Source organism: Vicugna pacos, chromosome 2 (assembly GCF_048564905.1).
Source record: "Vicugna pacos chromosome 2, VicPac4, whole genome shotgun sequence".
NCBI lineage: Eukaryota > Metazoa > Chordata > Mammalia > Artiodactyla > Camelidae > Vicugna > Vicugna pacos.
The window spans coordinates 92,870,446-92,886,950 of NC_132988.1; the positions used below are offsets into that span (position 1 = coordinate 92,870,446).

Sequence of the window (16,505 nt, forward strand, 5' to 3'; positions counted from 1 at the left end):
TAATATACCAGTCTGTGTTAGGGAAAGGTTTGAATGATGGAGAAATGCAGTGTTGTTACTTTCAGATGAATAATAATAACCCAGGCTAGTGAACTGCCATCACGTAGATGTTCTCTATTAATTTACCAAATAAATATAAAATATCTGTAATTGTATGTATTAGGGTTTTTTATAAAATCCTAAAACCAGTTGATTTATTCAATGAATACTTACCCTCTGCATGTCCTTTTAAGTATGAAGTATTTTAAGTACTCCCCTAGTAAATCTAATTTGTTTATATGGTCCATGCTATGAATTTTACTTAATACAAAAAATATGTATGAGCATGTACTACGTATCAGACATACTTCGTATAAAAATGAATAAGACAATTTTTACTATACTCAAAGGATGTTTGCAGTCTAACAGAAGCAATTAAAGATAATTAACTACATTAGAAGACAATTACATTATAATATAATAAAGATGAAATAATGCATACTTTTAATAATATACAAATGCCTTAGCAGCCTTATAGGAGAGTAAGGAAAGATTTCACAAAAGGCGGTATGTGAACTGGGAGTTGAAGATTAAAAAGAAACTTGTCAGACACAGAAGGGAAAGGTAAAGCCAGTCTTAAAAACCAAAATATGTTTAAGGTATTAAGATAGTTGGTTGGAATGTGAGTACATGGTAGTATGGCAGATAAAAGAAGGAGATGAAACTGGAAAAGGAGATCGAGTGAAACTGGAAAGGGTCCTGTATGTCATGGTAGGAAATATCAACTTAATTTTCTAAGGGAACTTGAAGGGAAACTACCTGTCATAGTATTTGGACTAGAAGCTTCATACACATCACCTCACTGAATCTTCAAATTATCCTATGAGGGATAGTATTCCTAGCAAACAGACGAAAAGAATGAAGTTCAGAATATACATTAACTTGGCCCAAGTCACACAGATAATAAGGGACAGAGCCAGGGTTGGGACATCTGACTCCAAGGCAGAGCTCTTTCCATTATAACATAAACACAGAGACATTAGAATCGTTAAGCATCTGTAACTTGAGGATTTTTTAAATATTATTTTTGTGTTTTACCTTGTTTTATTTTAAGGAAGATAAAAATGGAAACAGCACAGCACAGTAGGTAACAGCTCTCTGATCAGGAGTCAGAATGACATTTAAATCCCTACTTGCTGGCAATGACACTTTGAACAAGTTACTTAACTTTTCTAAGCCTTGATTTTCTCATTTGCAATATGGGGATAATAAAAGTACCTACCTCATAGGTTTGTTGTGAGGATTAAATGAGATAATCCATGAAAAAGGGCGTGCACAAGGACTGGCACCTAGTAAGCACCCAATTAATGTTCCCTTAAGAAGAAAAACAGAGAGGGATTGGACGGGGCAAGCCTGACAGAGAGACCAGTTAGAAGATTATAGCAACACTACAAAGGCTAGAAGCCCTAAACATGGAAAAAAGAAAAAAAAAAATCGAACAGAAGAGGTATTTCTAAGAAGAAAATCTACATGCTAGAAAAACCACAAAAGAAAAGATCAACCAAAAAATTAATGTATATATAATGAAAAACAGTATTAAGTAAAAATAGGTATAAGATCAAGACATATACATCACACAAAAGAAAAGTTCTTACACGGTGTTGAAAAAATTAAAATGGTATATAAAAACAATGAAAAACACATCAGTGAACAATTCACACAAGAATACAAGAATTAATGAACAATTGTGTACAAAAATGTTCAACATTCTTCTTTATCTAAAAAAAAAACAAAACAAAACAAAACAAAAAATACCATAAAGAAAAGGTAAAATTTTATTCCTAAAATCTTAAAATAATAGCACTCAATGCTGAAAAGGCTGCGGTGAAACCACTATACTTATACAGTGCTGCTGTTATTACAAACTGGCACACCTCTTTAGTAGGCAATTGAGCGGTATGCTTCCAAGAGCCGAAAACTGTTCTCATCTCGTGATACAAGAAATTAAAACTTTGGGACTAAGAAAAAAAGCCAAAAGACAAAAAAGGTTATTTGAACCAAGATGTTCTTTGCAATATTAATTTTTCATGTAAAACGACATTATAATTTTAAAACAGAGCACAACTACCCAGTGGAATATTAGAAAGCTGTTAAATAGAAAGACTGCAGCAACACTGAAAAATAATGTTCAGGTTAAGTTTAAAAAGTAGAATAGACAATTTTATCAATGTTATTATTCAAACTACTCAAAATATCAGTATTTATAAACAATGTGTAGAGAAGATTCTGGAAAGAGAAATGTTTTTTGTTAGGATATTTTCCTTGTAATTCCTCACTGCTATGTTAGTGTATGTACAACAAATAAATTTTAAACACATCAAAATTAGGAAATAAATGTCGAAGTCACATATAAAATTGTAGACAACAGGGTAGATAAGATATGCTCACATGAGATACCATGCAACGTAAAAATAAAAATGGAAGTTTATCACGCATTACCAAAACTTCCCAAATCTAGAATAATTTTAACTTATACTAATCATACCCTGTAGCAATACTAAGCATCAATATTTAATTTACTCATCCAGTCAAGTTTGATAGTTTCCCCTCTGCAAACATAACTTCCAATTTACTACAAGTCATTAATAGCTTACTAAAGATTTTATCAAGAAAAACAAAACCTCAGTCCTCACCAAAAAAGTCCTATGAGGTACATGCTATTATTTTTCTTATTAACAGATAAGAAAATTGAGACCCAGAGAGGTTAAATGGTAGAGCTGGCAATCCAACCCAGTTTTCTTGACTCCAAAGCCAATGTTTTGAAACCACACTATTCTACTATTCTCAACTCAATCAGCTCTCATTTCCACAATTATAATTATCTTTTTACCCAATATTTCCTGTGATCCTACTATGAATCATTCGCTATTTTAGGGGCTGGAGATACAACAGTAAATCAAAAGTTTTTTAAACCCCTGTCTTTATGGAGCTTACATTCTAGGTCAATGGTTCTCAACTGGGGATGATTTTGCCCCCAGGGGACATATGACAATATAGAGGCATTTTTAATTGTCACAACTGGGGGAGGGGGAAGAATGTGCCACTGTCATCTAGTGGGTAAGTCCAGAGATGCTGTTGAACATCCTATGATGCACAGGAAAGCCACTCACAACAAAGAATTATCCGGTCCAAAATGTCAATAGTGCCAACCTGTTCTAGAGGGAAGATAAAAAGAAATAAAACACAGAATATGATATCTATACATTTATCTTACACCTAAGTACATTTCTTGAAAGCAGAAAATATGCTTTACTCTTCTTCATATCCCTATTAATACCAAAATTAGTACACTACTCACAGCAGATACTCAATAAATGATGAACAAAATAGAAATAAAGTAGTCATTTTCTATATTACTACTGGTCATGGCATAATACATGAAGTCTCCTTATAAGACGCAAAGGGTTCAAACTCAACTTTGTCTCACCTTTGAAATCACATTCAGAAAGCATCAAATACACTACATCAGGATCCAGATCAGAAAACATCTCTGAGATACTGGTGAAGAGTTCTTCCTGATCAATTTTTGTCTCATACATGGAAGGAAGAGTAGTGGTTGGCTCCTCATGACTAGTAACACTGGATACAACTTCCTTAGAGTTTGCAGTCTTCCGAAAATGATTTCCCCCAAGATTTTTCCTTCTCCTTGGCATTCTGACTTCCAAAACTAAAATGTTTCCCTTTTCTTATTAAGATGTTTGATATTTAAGTCATACCTCAAAGAAAACAGGGTTAAATATCTTGCACAATCCAGCAGTAAAAGGACCTAAAATAGAAAGCAAGTAGAAAAACTCAGACTATATAGTTATATTTCCGTGTCTAAAGTCGGAATGACATCTTTATTTAACTCTAAGAAAGTACCATCAACTCTGCTGGCAATAAAGCCAAAAAGCAATCAAACAGTTTCCCTCTCTTCAAAATATTCAAGTTTTGCCAGGATTGAACATGTTAAAAATTAAGATATTAGCAAATGTAATATATTTTCAGAACAGTGAATACACCCTCTGTTTTAAAATAATTATTTCATTTTTAAAAAACAAAACAGTATTCATAATGAGAATGCCTACTGAACACTTATTTGCATGTCTAATAGGCATCATAAACTTAACATGTCCAAAACTGAGCTCCTGATCACCTCCCTCAAACCTGCTCTTCCCAGTCTTTCGCATTTCAAATAATGCAACTCTATCCTTCCAACTGCTCAAGTAAAATACTTTAGAATAATTCTTGACTCTCTTTCATCCCACATCCAACTGGTAAGCCAATTTTGTCAATGCAACCCTCAAAAGGTATGCAGAATATGAACATTCTTCACCATCTCCACTGCTGCCTCAGCCTCTTGCCTGGATTGCTGTAAAATCTCCTAGCCAATCTCCCTGCTTCCACCCTTCCCCCTTCAGTCTATTTAGCACAACTGGAATGACTCAGTTTAGCCACAGGTCAGATCATGCCTCTCTCCTGCTAAACCATCCACTACCCTCCCATCTCACTCAGGGTAAAAGATCCCTTAAAATGGCCTGTAACCCAGACACTTCTACTTTGGTGCTGTCATCCCTAATCTCCTTTCCCTTGCTTATGTCACTCCAGCCATACTTTGCCTCCTTGTTCTTCAAACACACCAGACATGTTCCCATCTCGGGACCTTTTATATTTGGTCCCTTCTACCTAGACTACTATTCTCCCAGGTAACTAGAAGATTGATTTCCCTCACCACTTTCCTATCATTACTCAATTGTCATCTTCTCAGGGAGTCAGTCTCTCAAAATTATCCTTCCTTCCTCATTTGAACTTTCTCCATAAAACATCTTCTAACATTGTATATGTTTTATCCATTTGTTTTATTTATTTATTGTATTTACTACCCATATTCCAGTAAAGCATAAGCTCCCCAAGGGCAGGGACTCACAGATCCAGAGAACTCTGACTTCCTCCACTTGGATCTACCTAATAAACAATTCAAACATAACATATCCAAAACCAAATTTTTTTTCCAAAACCTGCTCTAAACATTTGGTCTGGCTACTGTCATCTTTCACCTGAATTCCTGTCTCCTAAATGGTCTCCCTGCTTCCACTTCTTGTCCCCTACAATCTATTCTCAACACACCAGCCACAATGGTTTTTATACAACTTAAGTCAGAGTGAATCAGAATCTTCAAATGGTTCTTCATGTCCCTCAGAGTAAAAGTTAAAGTTCTTACTATGGCCCACCTCCTTGCTGGCCTTTAATATATTTTTCCCCAAGATATCTGTATTGCTAACTCTCTCACTTCTTGAAATCTTTGCTCTAGTGTCACATTCAATGATTTTTTTCCTTGATTACCCAATTTAAAATCATATCTCCCACTTTCTCCCAATCTCCCTTTCCTGCTAATCATCCATTGCCCTTAACACCATCTAACATACTACAAAATTTACCTTTTAATTAAATTTATTGTATCATAGTTCTCTCCATCTTCCAGAACTGCAATGTCAATATGGCAGCAACCAGCCACATGTGCCTATTTAAATTAATTAAAATTAAATAAAATTACATTTTTATGTATTAATATCAAATAAAGCAGAATTTGGAGCAAAAATAAAAAAATCACCAGAAGACAGAGAAGAATATTATACAATCATAAAGGATCAGTCTACCAAAAAAACACAGCAACCTTAAATGTGTATGCATCAAACAACAGAGCCACTAAACAAGTGAAGCAAAAACTGACAGAACTGAAAAGAGAAATAGACAAGTCCACAATTATACTTAAAGACTTTAATGCAAGGATACAGAACAACAATAACATCAATTTTTCAATACCATCAAACAAAATTTATAGAACATTCCAACAACAGCAGAATACATATTCTTTTCAAGTGCCCACAGAACTTATACCAAAATAGACCATATCCCGGACTATAAAACAAACCTCAACAAACTTAAAAGAACAACAAAGTATGTTCTCTGACCACAAAGGAATCAAACCAGAAATCAATAACAAAAAGGTAATAGGAAAATCCCCAAACACTGGGAACATAAGCAATATACTAAATAATCCATGGGTCAAAGAGGATGTCTCAAGGAAAATTTTTATATACACTGAAATAAATGAAAATAAAAACATACCATATCAAAATGTGTAGGACACAGCTAAAGCAGCAATGGCAGAAATGTATAGCACATTTTTACTAAATGCATAGATTAGAAAAGAAGAAAAGTCTCAAATCAATAACCTAAGCCCCCACCACAAGAATTAGAAAAAGAAGAGCAAAATAAACCCAAAGCCAGTAGAAGTTAGGGAATAATAGAGATCAGAGCAGAAATTAATAAAACTAAAAAAAGAAAAATAGAGAAAAAGCAATGAAACAAACTGATGGTTCTTTGAAAACATCAATAAACTTGGTAAACCTCTAGCAACACTGACAAAGAAAAGAGAGAGAAGGCACAAATTACCAGTATCAGGAATGAAAAAAAGGGACATCACTACAGATCCTGCAGACACCAAAAGACTAAGGGACTACTATGAACAATTATACATGCAAAAGTTTGACATCTTATATGAAATGGACTAATTTCTCAAAAACCACAAATTACCACAACTCCTCCAACAAGAAATAGATAAAGCCCTATGATTTCTAGTGAAATTTAATTCATAATTTTAAAACTCCCAAAAAAGAAACTCCAGGCCCAAATGCCTTCAATGGAGAATTCCAAATATTTTTAAGAATAATTAACTAACTCTATATAATCTCTTCCAAAAACAGAAGAGGGGGCACTTCTTAATTCATTTTATGAAGCTAGTATTGTCATCCTTATACCAAAATCAAACAAAGCCAGTATAAAAAAAAAAAATAATTACAAACCAATATCCTTCATGAATACAGACATAAAAATCCTTAACATGACTAGTCATGAACTTTCTAGAGTTTTTATATAAAATAATCGGCTCTGTAGAAAAAAAAACTTAACAAAATATTGGCAAATAGAATTTAGCAATTTATTAAAAAAGAACTATACATCATGGTTAAGTGAGGTTTATTCCAGGGATACAAGGCTGGTTCAATATTCAAAAATCAGTATAATCTACCATATTAACAGGCTAGTGAAGAAAAATCACAATCATATTAATGAATGAAGAAAAAAATCTGACAGAATTCAATACCTATTCCTGATTAAAAACTGCCAGAAAAATAGGAATATAAGAGAACTTCCTCAACTTCATTAAGAGCACCTACAGATAACATTTTATTTAACAGTAAAATACTATACACTTTCCTCCTAAGATTGGGAACAAAGCAAGGATCTCCACTCTTACCATTCTTATTAAACAATGTTGGAAGCTCTAGCCCGTGAAGCAAGGCAAGATAAGGAAATAAAAGACATACAGATTCAAAAGGAAAAAATAAAACTGTCCCTATTTTTAGATGACATAGTTTTCTATGTGGAAAATCCTGAGGAATCAAGAAAACCTTCAACATATAAGTGAGTTCAGCAAAGCGCAGGATACAAGATAAACACATAAAAGCAACTATATTTAAATATTCCACAATGAATACGTGAACACTGTAACTAAAAATACAATATGATTCATAAATGCTAAAAAAACAAATATTCTGGTATAAATCTAGCAAAACATATACAGGACTTGCATGCTGAAAATACAAAATAGGGATGAAAGAAATAAAAGATGTAAATGAATAGAAAGATAGCATATTTATGGATTGTAAGACTCAACAGAGTAAAGATGTCAATTTTTCCCCAAATTGATATACAGGTTTAACGCAGTTCCTATCAAAACCCCAGCAAGATTTTTTGTGGATATGGACAAGATTATTCTTAAATTACATGGAAGGACAAAGGTACTAGAATAGCTAAAACAATTTGAAAGAAAACAGAGGGAGAGGATTCGGTCAACTCAATTTTAAGTCTTGTTATAAAACCAGTTATCAAAAATGTATGGTGTCAGTGGAGGGACAGACATATAGATCTGACAACAGATTATAGATGTGGAAACAGGAGAACCCAGAAACAGACTAATATAAATATGTACAACTGACTTTTGACAGAAGTACAAAAGCAATTCAATGGAGAAAAGATAGCCTTTCAACAAATGGAACTAGAGTAAGTATACAACCACAGATAAAAAAAAAAACCTCGACCTAAGTCTCACATTTTATTAAAAAAAAAAAAAAAACTCGAAATGGATCAAGGATTTAAAATCCATAAAACTATAAAACTTTTAGAAAAAAAAAAAGGAAAAAAATCTTCAGGATCTAGGGCTAGGCAAAAATACCAAAAGTGTGATCTATAAAAGGAAAAATGGATGAATTGTACTTCATTAAAATTTAAAACTTTTGCTCTGTGAAGGACCTTATTAAAAAGATAAAAAGATAAGCTACAGAGAAAATATTCGCATACCACGTGCCTGACAAAGGACTACTATCTTAAATGCATATTAAAATTTTTATCAAAATGCAACAGCAAAAACAAAACCAAATAATTAGAAAATGGGGGGGGGACAGAAAAAAAAAAACACACCAAAAGGATATACAGATGACAAACAGGCACACCAAAGATATCCAACATCACTGGCCATTAAGTAAGTGCAATTTAAAACTACAATGAGATATTACTTACATATCTACCAAGTTGGCTAACATAAAAAATAATGACAACACCAAATCACGGCAAGGATGCAGAGAAACTGGATGGCTCATATGCTACTCTTGGGAATGTAAAATGACAAAGCCACTTTGGACAACAGTTCAGCAGTTTCTTAAACTAAACCTGCAACTACCACACAATTAAGCAATTGCACTTCTGGGCATCTGTCTCTGCAAAATGGAAAATTATGTTCACCCAAAAACCTGTACACAAATGTTTGTAGCAGCTTTATTCATTATAAGCAAAAACCAGAAAACAACTCAGATGTCCTTCAATGGGTAAATGGCTAAACAAACTATGATACTTCAATTCCATGAAATATTAGTCAGCAACAGAAACAAACATACTATTGATACACAAGACCTCAATTAATTCCAGAGAATTATGCTGAGTGAAAAAAGTCAGTCCCAAAAGGCTATATATTGAATGATCCCCATTTATTTAACATTCTTGAAATGACAAAGGTATAGAAATAAAGAACAGATTAGTGGTTGCCAAAGATTAAGCAGAGGGTATGAATGGGGAGCAGTGGGTATGGCTGTAAAAGGGTAACTTGAGGAATTCTCATGATGGAAATGTTCTGTATCTTGACTGTATCAACATCAATATCCTGGTTGTGAAGCCATACAACAGTTTTGCAAACATGCTTCTTTCACTGGGGGAAATGGATGAAGAGCACAGGTGATTTCTCTGTATTATTTTTTACAACTGCATGTGAATCTACAATCTAAGAAAGTTTGCTTTTGAAAAAAAGCGTATAAAATTAAAAATTCAGTTCCTCAGTCACACTAGTGACATTTCAAGTGCTCAATAGCTACATGTGGTTAATGACTATCATATTGCAAAACAGCAAACTTTTCCATAAATACAGTAAATTCTATTGGACAGCACTGTTTTAGAATATAAGTTCCACGGAGCAAGTGAATATTCCATTTTAGGAAAATAAGTTATTTTTATAAAAAAAGTACAAATTGGAGGTCACAAAGAAAAAGAAGTACTAACACATCTGGCCACATTTGCATGAATGTAAAATACCTGTCTTTCAAAAAAAAAATTAGGGGAAAATATGTATAACATATGGCAACTGTTTCCAATTTCTCTCCTTCCATTCTTTGTCAAGGAGGATTTTGTCCCCACTACTTCTACCACTACACTAAAATTGCTCTTATCTAAATCATCACTGATCTTCATGTCAAAAATGAAAGTCAAAGATGAAAGGTCTAATCCACTGGGAAAAAGCAATTCTAAGTTTGCATTCAACTAATAAAACCCTTGTCTCTGTAACTATTAGAACAAGGAGGGCCCCACCCTCTCACCCCAACCCTCACAACACACACAAAGGAGGAGGAGTAGAAAGGAGAGAAAAAAACAGTAAGGACATAGATTTGAGCCACACAGTAAGTATAACTTGACTTGTATCTATACAACACTGGACAAAACAACTTTATTTTTAAGTACACATGGAATTATGCTAGAAACCAATAGCAAAAATCCAATTAGAAATACAAAATTATTTGAAAATTAAGAAATATATTTCTATATCAAATAAGAATTCATTGTGTTAAATATTAATAACTTTTAAAATTATTAATATTAACTAGAAAATAGTTTTAACCAAATAAAAATTATATATATCCAAACTTGTGAGATACAACTAAAGTCATGCATAGAAGAAGAGCATTAAAATGCGTATATTAGAAAAAAAGAAAGACTAAAAAATTAATGATGTAAGCATCCAACAAATAGGTGGGGAAAAAACAACAAATCAAACTCAAAGAAACTAGAAAGAAAGAAATAATAAAGAGCAAAAAGAAACAGAAAACAGCTACACATTAGAGAGGATTAACAAAGTCAAAAGACGGCTCTTCGGGGAAAAAAAAAAAAACCTGTCTTTAAAAAAAGCACTATTAAGAATGATAAGTTCCAGGCAAGCGTGGTCAAAAAAAAAAAAAGAGAAAAGGCACAAATAACCAGTATCAGAGATGAAAAGGGAGACATCACTGTCAAGCCCACAGACATTAAAAAAAAAAAAATGAAGACATCATAAATAATTTTACTCCCATAAATTTTAAACTTAAATGAAATGCATATTATTTTGTTAAAAATAAGCATACCATGCCTGATATAAAAAAAAAAAGATCTGATAGTTCTATATCTACTAACGAACTGTGAAATCTGTAACTTAAAACCTTCCCACAAAGAAAACCCTAGGCCTAAATGGCTTCATCAATTAATTTCACTAAATAATCTCTAATACCAATCTTATACAAACTCTTCCAGAGACTAGAAAAACAAGAAACACTTCCAACTCATTTTATGAGGCCACCATAACCCTGATAATGAAACTTTGCAAGGGTATTAAAAGAAAGAAAAACTACAGGCCTATTTTATTCATGAAAATAGATGCAAAATTCCTAAACAAAATATTGAAGTAGTAATACAGAAATTATATGAATGATATATTACATAAAATGTAAAAATTATATTAGTGATTGATAAAAACAATGCGAATTTATATTAATATAAAGTTGTTAACAATATTTGAAAGTCAACCAATGCAATTCCTGATGTTAACAAAATAAAGTCACAAAATCAACTCAATATATGTAGCAAAACCAACTCATCATCCACTTATGATAAAAAAAAACTGCACAAACTAGAAAGAGAAAGGAACTGATAAAGGCATTTACCAAGAAAACACACACACACACACACCCCTCATACTTAATTGTTAAATATGGAAAGCATTCCATCTACAATCAGAAATGAGACAAGAATGACGGCTATCACCACTTCCATTCTACACTGCTACATTGTACCAGAGGGCGTGGCCAGCACATTAAGACTCAAAGGAAATAAAAATTCTAAGAACTGGAAAGGAAGAAATAGAACCATTGTTACTCACAGACAATACAATCAAGTGTATATGAAATCCAAAAGAATCTACAGATTATCTGTTGGATTACCCAGATAATTTAGCAAGGTTGCTGGATTGTAATTGTATATCTCTCTAATACCAACACTGAGAAAATAAAATTAAATCTAATGACATAGACTTATTAGTGGGATTTACACAGCTGATAAATCCCTCCACCAAAGACCACCCTAACATTAACTTTTTCTCAGGACAGTGCCACTCTCAGGATTTTCTCATCACTGAACTTGGAAACAGTGGAGTGCTCCCAGCTTACCCACTCCTTTGGTGATCTCTCCATCTCATGGCTTTAAACACTAACAAAATGCTAATTTACATCTCCAAACTATACCTCTCCCCTGACTCCAAACCCACATCAAACTACCCACTAAGTACCCCCACTTTGTGTAACTAATAGACATCTCAAACCAAAGATGTCTAAAAGTGATCTTCTGATCCTCCACCGCAGATCTGCCCTAACTACAGTCCTGGCAACAGAAATTTTCAGTTGCCGAGGCCAAGAAAACTGAGATGTTTTTGCCTCCTCTTTCCCTCCCATCTCATGTCTGATCATTCAGCAAATCTTGCCAGTTCTAAATTCAAAATAAATTCAGATCATATGGTAACTCTGTTTAACCTTCTGAGGAACTACCAAACTGTATTCCAAAGTGGCTACACCATTTTCAGTATCTACCAGTGTTGTATGGGGATTCTCATTTCTCTAGGTCCTCACCAACACCTGTTGTCTTCTTGACTATGACCATCCTAATGGTATCTCATTGTGATCTGAAGTTGCATTTTCCTAATGACTAATGTTGCTGACTGTCACACAGATGCTTGTTGGCATTTGTGTATCTTCTTTGAAGAAATGTCTATTCAGATTCTTTGTCCATTTTTAAATATAAGGGTTACTTGTCTGTATTACTGAGCTGTAAGAGCTCTATATTTTCTGAATACAAGTCCTTTAATCAAACATAAAATGTTTTCTCCCAGTCTGTGGGCTGTCTTTTCACTTTCTTGATGGTGTCCTTTGAAGCACATTTTTTTATCTTGATGAATTAACCTATTTTTCTCTTTTGTCATTTACACTCTTGGTGTTCTACCTAAGAAACCACTGCCCAAACCAAGTTCAAAAAGATATATATCTTTGTTTTCTTCTACGAGTTTAATAGTTTTCATTCTTACATTTAATTCTTTTGCATGTGGAATATCCAGTTGCCCCAGTACCATTTGTTGAAAAGACTTCGTTCTTCATTGAATGGTCTTGGTACCACTTGAAAAATCAACTGATTGTAAGTATAAGGGTTTACTGCTTGACTCTCAATTCTATTTCATTGATCTATATGTCTACGCTTATGCAACTAGAACACTGTCTTGATTACTGTGCTTTGCCATTAGTTTTAAAATTAGGAAATGCTGAGTCTTCCAACTTTGCTCTTCTTTTCCAAGACATTCAGGACCCCCTGCATTTCCATGTGAAATTCAGAATCAGCCTGTGAACTGCTGCAAAGTCAGATGGAATGTTGACAGGGACCATGCTGAATCAACAGATCATAAGTCAAATCTAGGCACTCCTTTACTTTAAAACCTTCAATAGCTCGTACCTCATGCAGAGCAAAAGCCCAAGTTCTTAAAATGGCCTAGTTACAGTCCTAAATAGTCTGGTTCCCTAATAACTCTCAAAGCATTTCTTGCTACTCTCCCTCTTGCTCTTTCTTAAACTCATCCAGTATTTTCTAACTTCACTGCTGTTACACTTGATTCATAGCCTGAAATGAACTTCCCCAATAACTCTCAAAGCATTTCTTGATACTCTCCCTCTTGCTCTTTCTTAAACTCATCCAGTATTTTCTAACTTCACTGCTGTTACACTTGATTCATAGCCTGAAATGAACTTCCCCCCTCAGATACCCACCTGACTTACTCCTTACAAGACATTACTCATGGCACCTTTATGAGGCTTTCCCTAGCCACCCAGTGCAAAACTGTACACACACAAAAGTTCTCTCCATCTCCTCTTTATTATTTTCTTGCTCCAAAGCAATTATTACTCTATAATTTAGATGTTTATTTTGTTTAATGTCTGTATACTCTGACACTAGAAAGTAAAACTCTTTGAAAACAAATTTTTTTTGTCAATTCTGTTCACTCCTACATTGCCATCACTAAACCGTAATAAGTACCAAAATTAAATACCAGTACTAAAACAATGTCTAGCACATGTAAGCATTCAATCAATTCTTGCTGGATAAAGGAAGGATTAAGGCAGGGAAAAAGAAGCAAAAAGAATGGGAAAGCAGTAAATACAAGATTCTAAGAAGAAACAAATACTCAATAAACATTAAAAAGTTTAACCCCATTACTAAAACTACATTAAAAGATAAAATAAGATGGAATTAAAATATTGTTATAGTGCCTATTAAATAAAAATAATAATTTTTAAAATAATAATAGTGTTGACAAGGCTATAGTAAAATAAAAATTATCAATACATTGTGATGAGTATAAACTGGTATAACCTTTCTGAAAAGCAAAATGGCACTATGTATCAAGAAATTTTAGGTTCTGTATATTCTTTGACCTAATGATTCCACTTCCAGGAATTCATCATAAAAAAAAATCACAGATTTATATAAGAATTTATAAAGAGATGTTGAAAATACCAGAACTTTTTACAAAGGAAAACTGAAAAACAACTAAATATCTGGTGAGAAGGTAATGATAAAATAATTTCTGGTGATAGTATAATTAAATACTTAACATATTCCAGCTAGAATGTTAAGACCACAATTTTACTTAATTCTTAAAATAGTAAGTAATACTATGCCTATTTTGCAAATAAGAAAACTAAGGACTAGAAAAAGTAAGTATCAGGCTTAAGGCTTTTAAACAGCAAAACTAAGATCTGAACCCAGGTTTGTTAGACCACACTAAATACAATATCCTTGTAGATTCATAAGACAGAATTTTATACAGCCATTAAATACTATATTTTGGATACTACTTAATTGGAGTTTTTTTAATGATGTTAAAAAAGAAAGCAAGACACAAAACTTAATATAATTTATACAGATACCAAAGGGGACTGGACTATATTAGACTAGAATGGAAATCCTGGGTAATGGTAACTTTATTTTTATCTACTACTTTTTTTATATACTACTTTTGCATTTTCCAAATAATCTATAATACATACATTCTTGCATAATACAGAGAAAAAACAATCACTATCATCAATTAAAGCTAAATCTTGTACCTCCCTGTATACTTCCTCCAGCTAGCAAACTATAGAGCCCTTCACCTCTTTTTTCATTGTGTCTATCTATGTGGAAAAAGATCTAAACATATAAGCAGTGTAAGTATCCAACCAGTATTTAGTATAGAGAGGAAACTCTTATGTATAAAAACATAAGTAGCTGATACTACCTTCCAATCACTTTGTATATCCAGCTTATTTCAATCCCATTTATTCACTTAATGTTCACATTTAATTATCACCTGATCTTATAGAACTTCCTTTTTTCATAACAAGAGTCTTATTAATATACTAGTTTAAACAAGCTTGTGCAGCTTCTTCACATACATACCTGACCTAAATATTCTAAAAGGATATGGGAAATAAGGATGGGTAAGTAAGTTTTAATATATAATGGAGAAATGTGGGAGGACTGATTCTCAAATGAAGAACCTAAAAACAAATAATATAAATTTTTATTAATAGTGATACCATGAATATATAAATTTCATATACACATTTTCCAAACTTTTCTAACTCTATTACTCAATTTTAACCTGAGAGAACATAACTAATACATATTTGCTCACAGTTTACCAATATTCCAGCATGGTAAGCAGAGGTCTTAACAACTCTAGTTTGTGTTTTTTTTTTAAACAAATAAGGATACCTGTTCTTTTAACCATTAAGAAAAAATTGAGGGTGAACATGAAATCTATAAATAATAGTGAATACGAACTCTAACAATGGTATGGCAATGGTCAGTACTGCCATTAAAGTGGATATACAGTAAGCACCACTTGGGGGAAAAAATATCCTCCTACTGAAAACTCTATCATCAACATCCTAACACTTAAAAAATTTCCCGTATCATTTTATGAATTAGTCTGTTACATGTGTGTACTGTAAGGACTAGTAATTTTAAATAACTTACCTCTATGGAAAAATATCCAGAATAAATTTCTCTAATAATCAAGAAAGATATTCTATTTAATACTCAATATCAACTATCTAGAAAGAATAGGTCTAAGAAAATTGATACAATTAAATACATTGCTAATATTTTAGCTCTTTAAAAACATCAAAAAAGGAACAAAAACAAAAAGCATCTCTCTGTATAGGAAAGTCAGAGAACATGGCACAATACCAGACAAGGTCAGAAAACATTTCTCCCAGAGACAATTGCTACTAACAACCAAAATAATCAGTCTTTACAGGGGATTAAGTTACCTACAAAATACTGCTGTGATAAGTCTGAGGAAGACACTAAACTCATCAAGGTACCAGAGTGTCACTAAAAAAGACAGTATGTATAGAAAATGTAACCAAACTAAGGTAACTAATAATCTTAAGATATATATCTCTGTCATAAGAACTATTAGAAGTGAAAACTGAAGACATTCTAAATATTGATAAAGTCTGGTTAAATAAATCATGGCACCAAAAAAAGAAAATCATGTTTTGGTATACTATGCAGCTATAAAAAAGTTGAAGGGAGAATCTAGAAACCAGAAACATCGCTGAGACATAGACTCAAGGGGAATTAACAGTTGCTGAATGACATATAGCTTTGGGCTAAAGAGTGACAGGAAGGTATGTTTCTCTATAATTCTTCAACACTTTCTATAATCCTTCATTACTTACTACTGGTACTAATCTTGCTTAGTTATC

The 16,505-nt window shown here is 32.9% G+C and overlaps 1 protein-coding gene across 10 annotated transcripts in view; it reads right to left on the reverse strand.

Annotated features, from left to right (window-relative positions):
• Positions 1-16,505, reverse strand: part of N4BP2 (NEDD4 binding protein 2) — a 67,087-nt gene that overhangs the window by 39,541 nt on the left and 11,041 nt on the right. For 4 of the 10 annotated variants that reach the window (XM_072944733.1, XM_072944730.1, XM_072944731.1 and 1 more), the window contains 3 exons: positions 15,187-15,287; positions 5,457-5,539; positions 3,467-3,805 (listed from right to left, as the gene is read on the reverse strand). The exons of 2 other annotated variants lie outside the window; for them this stretch is intronic. In XM_072944733.1, the coding sequence (XP_072800834.1) occupies positions 3,467-3,692 (226 nt within the window). In that variant the 5' untranslated portion in view covers positions 3,693-3,805; positions 5,457-5,539; positions 15,187-15,287. Of the gene's footprint in view, positions 1-798; positions 878-1,261; positions 1,354-3,466; positions 3,806-5,456; positions 5,540-15,186; positions 15,288-16,505 lie in introns of those variants that run through there. 4 more of the 10 variants (XM_031687269.2, XM_031687291.2, XM_072944746.1 and 1 more) reach the window with 4 other exon arrangements.